At 43.7% G+C, this 7,460-nt stretch overlaps 1 protein-coding gene across 1 annotated transcript; it reads right to left on the bottom strand.

Annotated features, from left to right (window-relative positions):
* Window positions 1-765: 765 nt before the first annotated feature.
* LOC308080089 (TBC1 domain family member 17-like) lies at window positions 766-2,526 on the bottom strand (the record flags this gene model as incomplete). Its single annotated transcript, XM_080421824.1, has 1 exon — window positions 766-2,526. The coding sequence occupies one exon, from the start codon at window positions 2,524-2,526 to the stop codon at window positions 766-768; it is 1,761 nt and encodes a 586-aa protein (XP_080277950.1).
* Between the last annotated feature and the right edge of the window lie 4,934 nt (window positions 2,527-7,460).

Here is a 7,460-nt window from a genome sequence, read left to right as displayed (position 1 = left end):
ACACTTCATGGAGCTTGTACAGATACATATGGTATCTCTCCCCCCACACCTCTCCCCTCCACCAGGAAGGAGGGAAACTGGAATATTGATGACAGTGGAAAAACGTCCCTTATTGCAAAACAATATATATGCCACAACTAAATATGCAGTAGGTTAGCCCAGGAGAGAAGATGTTTGACATTATATTTTGGAGCCTGAAAATGCATTCACAAATAGAATTTAAGATACATTTGGAGCACTAAACATGTATTTAACATGTATAAATATTTGTGTATGTGCCTGTCCATGTCTGTCTGCTGAACCACTAATCTCCAAACAGTGCCAAATCTCTTGCCCACACAACTCACATTTTGTGAGTGAATATGTGTTTTGTGTATGAATTATTGTACAAATCCAGGAATAATCTCTTGTGTGTGTTTTGTCTATCTGCCAAATGTCTTGTGCATTATTCTTCAAATCTCATAGTGTACAAATCCAGGAATAATCTCTTGTGTGTGTTTTGTCTATCTGTCAAATGTCTTGTGCACACTGCCAGTAAGTAGGCTAAGGAAGTAAATCCTCTAAGCATTTTTAATGTTGTATTCTTTTAGAAATATATGTATATATATATATCTGGAAGTCAGTGGAGATGGAATTGGGCTGACAACTTTACCAAATATGGAAATGATATATCAATAGACCACTTATTCTGCTTTAAGGGGGTAGGTTACAGGCAGGACATGGTGCTGCTGTACAGGTCGTGTTACATGGTGTGTCTTGTGAATCTCAGGATGTGCTCTCCTCTTCAGAGGTGGAGGGAACATAGAGCCCTAGAACCTCCTGCACCTTCAGCTCCTTACAGTTGACCAGTTTCAGGTAGATGTCCTCTGCCTCACGTAGTACAGTCTCTAGATCCAGCTTCATTGTCAGGTCATTCATGTGCTTCAAAATGGTATCACAGTCGTGTTCAGATCCAATAAGCTCCCCTCGCTGAGACTCCAGGATGGAGCAGGCTATCAGCAGGTGGAAGTTCTCACAGGGCAGACGGGTCCACATGACCTCCCACAGAGTCAGAATGTCTTCAAAGGAGAACTCTCTCTTGAACCAGATAACCAACCAACGGAAACAGAAGCACAGTGAGCCGCTGCCGCTGTCCTGAGAGTCCAGGTAGTCACACAGTTCTGGGTCCAGAGCCTTGAGCAAGATGCTGAGCTGAAGGAACTGCTGCTTCATGGCCTCCTGTGATTCTTCAAAGTTACGCTGTACAAGCTCCATGAAGCCGGTCAGGCACCAGAAGGACTCCACCTCATTCTTTAGAACAAATACAAGGGGCGCCAGGAGGTCGTTCATTCCCTGGACATAACCAAGATCAAAGTTGTACATGCAGTAGGTGATCAGAATATCATGGAGAAGAGTCAGTACTGGATTATCGTTCCCAGAAAAGTAGGGGTTGTGTGCATCTGTCCTGCTCACATCTCTATCAATGAGGCTTCGGTATCCACTGAGGAGGGAGTTCCTCATCTTCTGTTCTTCACTGACTGATTTCCACTGCATCTTCATTCGGAAGTAGTCATCCGTCTTCACCCTCAGAATGTCCTCCCTCTCCTTCACAGTGCTGTCCCATGGATAAAAGCCCAAGAGAAACTTCCACACATCTTTCCTCAGGTTTGGTGCGATGCCCCCGCGGAACACCAGCTCTCGGACTCTCTCTGGGTTCTGCACACGGCCCTCGTCATCCAGAAACTCTGCCCACTGCTCCAGCGGGTTCCCCCTCCGTGTTGCCTCCAGTCTGGGATTAAGCTCCGCCCCACCCGTGGTGGCGAGTTCAAATCTAGACTCGTCTTCATCAGATGAGGGCTGAACATTGGGGTCCTGATTACGAGGGGATTCTGGAGGACCAACGGCCCCCCGAAATAAACTGGTTACTTTGGAGAATGCACTTAACACACGATAAGAGCTTCCATCATCAAAGATGAGGACATAATCGTCATCAAACGACTGCGAGAGTGCGCATGAGTCATGGGGATGGGCAAAGAAGACCCTCGCATCACGTGGCGACGGAGACAGGATGACATAACGTTCCAGGGCTCTTAGCAGCTCCCTGGTTCCACCTCTGTGGAAATACAGAGGAGGGAGCGGGTGACCCCCCTTACTGGTCAACAGCAGGAAGTTTCTCCCGAAGGTAAACCACAGCCGTCGAAGAGAGTGCAGCTCGGAGACAGGCAACGAGAACGACCTCTCATCTGTGACTGGGACACGTTCCTTTCTGTCTCTCTTCACCATGGTGATGACTGCCCAGTCTGGTTCACACCCAGGGTCAAAGTCTGTAGCCTCCTCCCATCCTTCTCCATTCCTTTTTGTGTAGAGTACCATGGGGTCACGTAGCCCTGCATCGTTTAGCGGGCACCATTCTAAGGCCGGCTCCCCATCCCGCTCCATAATGCGGATGAACCCAGGGATGCTGGTGTCCTGGTTGCACCTATTGGCGTTGGTGTGGAGGTACACTCCTGCCTTCTCAAATATCAGCCTGGTGCTCTGTGGCTCCATGCTCCTGTGTGCCGTGGAGCACATTCTGTTGTCAATCTGTAGGGCTATGAGGTCAGATGGCCACTTTGATACATGTCACTCATGATGTGACCACCAGTCTATATATGTCAATACTATGACATCAGTACTATGATGTCAGCCATTTCCATATATGGGCATATAGTATATCTGCTATCAGAGTACTTGGAGGCTAGTCTGTTGCATCAGTCATCTGTGACATCATTATGACATCAGTTGTCTCCATATTTGGGTGTAAACCGAGGACAGAAACGTAGATGGATACACAGACTGAGATTCCTGGAATTAGATCCAATGCCCATTGGGAACGCATGCCCCCCTGGTTATGTAATGTACCCGTGTATCCGTTGTCAGAGTAGCCTACCCGTTGTACATGTCTGTCTGTCTGTCTGTCTGTCTGTCTGTCTGTCTGTCTGTCTGTCTCTTATGCCCATATATGGAGATCTCTGTATATGACTGTCTGCCAGTGTACCTTTTATGCCCATGTATGGAGATCTTTATCTGTCACTGTGACTTTTATGCCCATTTATGGAGATAGCTGATGTCATCAATATGACCCTGTTAGTCAGCATGAGCTGTTCCACCTCTACGAGAACGTAGGGTATTGTCAGGGTTGCAGAATGAATGAACCCAAATGCAGAGGCAGAAGCAGAATAGCTTCAATCAACTAATGTACTGTATTAATGCAGAAGAAGTAAAGCTTACAACCAATGATGTAGCAGTAGCAAGCAGCTCAAGAAGCCCATAAAAGCACAACTCTTCAGAGGAACAAACAACGAACCAGAACTCCAAGGTAGATCGCAGGAACAACAAAGTATATACGTATATATTTTTTGGTTTAGTTTATTTCGGTCCTTTTAGGCAATCAAATATAGTACAGTACATATCAGTAATGTATGTATATCACATTAAAATGGTCCGAAAAGGTGTAGGCTGAAGCTAAAGCTTATTTTGCCTACCCTATTTAAATACAAAATCAAATATCAAAACAGATCATGAACATAGTTTCATATTTTGATTTAACAAAACTGAAAAACAATTTATGAACTGGCAGTGTGTCTGGCAGTGTGTCTATGTGTTGTATTCTGGGCCCCCTCCTCCTTTTATGTTATTATTATCATTAATTTAAACATTACTAATCACCATGTTGACCTGTCAAATCCTGAGGGCCCTATTTTAACAGCTGAACTTTGCACCATGGTGCATGGTCTTAACTTGCGCCACGTTGGTGTGTCCAGCGTAATGGTGCTATTTAGAAGATGCTGCACTCCGTCCTTAGGCTAAATAACAACAAAACACCTGCGTGATGCAATAAGACCAGCTCCAAGCTAGTCTTAACTTGAAGCGCAAAGTCTGTGGGGAAAATAGCATTGTGCAGTGATCAAACCAGACCACACCTCATTTACGTACATAAATGAGGAATTTATATATGACGTTACAATTGACGTGAGATAAAAGCATTAATAAATATCTTGATCCTTTAGCCTACTCAGTTCAATGATGCTTGTTACCTACTCTATAATTTTTCAGGGGTAACATATGCTTTAAATAGTCATATATCATCCGGATAAGGCATTAAAATTAACATGACATGAAAGCAGTCATACATTGCGGAACGAGAGCTTTCTCTGGCTAACTTACAGTTTTTGGTGCATCCATATGGGTTTCTTTCTTATCAGCAAAATATGTTCCAATACGTTGTTTTATTCAAATGCATTCTCGTTCCCCAGGTGAATCGTATTTATCATTGATTAACGTTAGCTCTGTTGACTAAGATTAAGTGATATTTTAAATATAATGTAACAAGAAACGGTGTAGGCTAATATTCAAATTATGATGAAATCTTGTTCCCCCAACTCTACCTTAACTCTTTTAGTTATGCAATAAATACATTTTGTCATCATTGTCCAACTTACTTGCATTTAAAATGTGTCCACACTTGCAAGGATATGTAAAAATTTTAGCAACTAGGTGGCAATGCAAACCCCGTTATATGAGACATCTGTCAATAACTCATCATTGAGCAAAGAAATAATATTATATAGCGTTATAACTTGATCGTGATGCACAGTATGAAGCAACGTGACATCTATTTTGTTTAAGACTTAGAGTAGGCTGCCTTGCCCCACTGAAATACAATGACTGATATGAATGAACAATATACTGTATACTGTAAAATGAAGAACACCTTGTGATGTCAGTGACATTTTATTACAAATGAAAATAAAAATAAGAAACAGTGCAGTAACAATATGTTTTCGTATAGCAGCAATTGTGTTTTTTAGCTTGTAAACATAATCATTGTGCTTTTTAGCTTGTATACACTTTGAGTACTTTTACTTCAGTACTGTAAGTATATTATGATGCCAACGCTGTTATACTTACTATACTTACATACTCAAGTAAATGACAGGCCTTTTATCTGTAACAGAGTAGTTTTTATATTGTGGTATTGATGTATGAACATGTCCTGAGAAGAGACATTGTGCTGAAAGTAACCCTCTATTTGGGAGTTGTGGCCAGTGGGATCCCATCATCGTCCTTTTTTTTGCCCTACCCTTTTGCCGTTGGTACCACTCCTTCTGACACTGCTTGCAGGTGATGGTCTCAGTCCTCTTGGTGTACTGTCTCCTCTTTCTGCCACTCGCTTCCTCCTCTAACTTCCTCTTACGGTATCGCAGGGTATTGTAAGGCACATCTTTTGTGGAAGTTACAGAAACGGCAGGTTGGGAGGTAGGTGCAGGAGGCTGCAGAAGTTGTGAGGTAGCTACAGGAAGCGGACTTGGGAGGTAGCCACAGGAAGCAGAGGTTGGGAAATAGCCGCAGGAACTGGAGGTTGGAAGGTAGGTTGGGAGGCAGAGAGGAGAGAAACCGCATGGAGCCACTGGCCTCTTTCTCTTTTTTCCCAGGACCGTTCCTGCAGTGTCAGGGAGGAGAGCAAACACATGTGGATTTTCCATAGCACTGGTCGGCATACAGGGTCTGTCTTTCCTCTGAACAGCAGGAGGCAGTCTCTCCCTGAAAGTCCCTCTGAGTGTGTCTGGGAAAGGCTACAGACTTTGTCCCCCTCCTCTCTGGACAGGGCATCATTGTCTTTTAATTGGAGTAAGAACGCTGCAAAGTTCTGGAATGCTTGGGAACCCTCAACATTGTCAGGTCCAACAGAGTCCTACATTAAACAAAAAAGAGTGGTGAAATTTGTATGTATCTATTTAATAAGTTACTACAGTTACAACTTGAATGAAGTTTAAACATTTAAAAATAAACAAACCTACGTAATGACTGGTGGAGGCTGATGCAGTTGATTGCTGTTCGCTGGCTGTGTCTTGCTGGGCAGCTGAGAGAGAGAGAGAGAGAGAGAGAGAGAGAGAGAGAGAGAGAGAGAGAGAGAGAGAGAGAGAGAGAGAGAGAGAGAGAACATTCATGAAAATATAATGTTAACGTTATACTGCTATGGGCTCCACACAAGACACATTTACACAAACACAAGTGTAATGTGAGTCAGACTTCTTTGTTCATGTTTTGACCTCTGACCTTGAGTGGAGAGCAGTGTTTATCTCTGGAGGTCTGAAGGCTCTGGCTCAGAGTGGAGGGTTGCTGCAGACTCAGGCGGGCATCAGGTTCTGTAACAGTCAAGCTGGCGGTGTCTTGCTGGGGAGCTAAGAACAAATTTTAGGCGGGGGGGGGGGCTATGTAATATAGATTGTTTATGTTTTAATCAAAATACAACTCTCAATTACTGGCACTTATAACAATTATATAACAAAAGTATATTGTGTCCAGGGAGGCAACATCATCCATGTCCATTGTCCAATGACCCGGGCTCACCCTAGGCAACTGTAAGGTTCTCTGTAATGTCCTGTGACTCAAGCGTCGTGAGGGCCAACTTGTAGTCCTCCATCACTTCATAATTAACTACATGCATACCGGTGTATATCCGTGGGCCACCAGTTGTTTTCCTAGCACCTCCTCAGACAGCTGGTTGGCAGCATACCAAAGGAGGCCTTTGGTATGCTTTGGTATGCATACCCCTGCCCGACCACTTCGGTCTGCCACCTCGGGCGACTGATTGCCTCGTCACTCAAGGGTCCTTCTGGCCGATCCACGTGGTCACGACTTTTTTCTGTTCTGGCCCACAGTGGTGGAATGAACTTCCCACTGATGTCAGGACAGCAGAGTCACTGCCCATCTTTCGCCGCAGGCTGAAAACCCACCTCTTCAGGAAACACTACCCATCCTCTCTGCCTGGCCTACTTGTTGTTAACTAGTTGTATGAACGCTTGTTTTATTGTTGTACTGTTTTATTGGATCTTGTTTAGTCGATACACTTATTTGTTTTAGCTCCTGCTCATTTGATTTTGCTATTTTTGTCTCATCTGTTTAAGGAAATAGGTAGCTGATATAATGCACTTTTACCTTAGGCTTAGGTATAGGCTCTTGGTTGCTTGCTTTTGCAGAGAATGCACTTAAGACTTCTGGTGATTAGTAGTTTTCGTTCCCTGCCTATGTTGAATGCACTTATTGTAAGTCGCTTTGGATAAAAGCGTCTGCTAAATGACTGTAATGTAATGTAATGAGGCCACTATAGGAGTGTGGCCCTTCCATCCTCTCTCTGCAGCCATTGATCGGTCCTCATTCCACCGGGCGAGACCATCAATAGGCCTGGAAAAAGGTGTCACTTGCCAGGGTTCCTGAAAAATATTGAGCATTTGCAATGTGATTCCTTGCTGGTAAATATCTTAATATAGCAAGTATTACAATTAGGTTTTATAATTACAGTGTGAACACAGCCATTCTATTTACTTATATTTAAAATATTTGTCTTCACAGTTGTAGTTTTAAGTGTGAATGAGCACTGTTAATGTGTGCCTTCTTCACCTGCGATGTGCAAATGAAGACTGAATGAGACTCTGGCA

The sequence above is a fragment of the Gymnoscopelus braueri genome, assembly GCF_963280865.1.
Source record: "Gymnoscopelus braueri genome assembly, chromosome: 1".
NCBI lineage: Eukaryota > Metazoa > Chordata > Actinopteri > Myctophiformes > Myctophidae > Gymnoscopelus > Gymnoscopelus braueri.
This window is presented reverse-complemented; position numbering and strand designations above follow the sequence as displayed.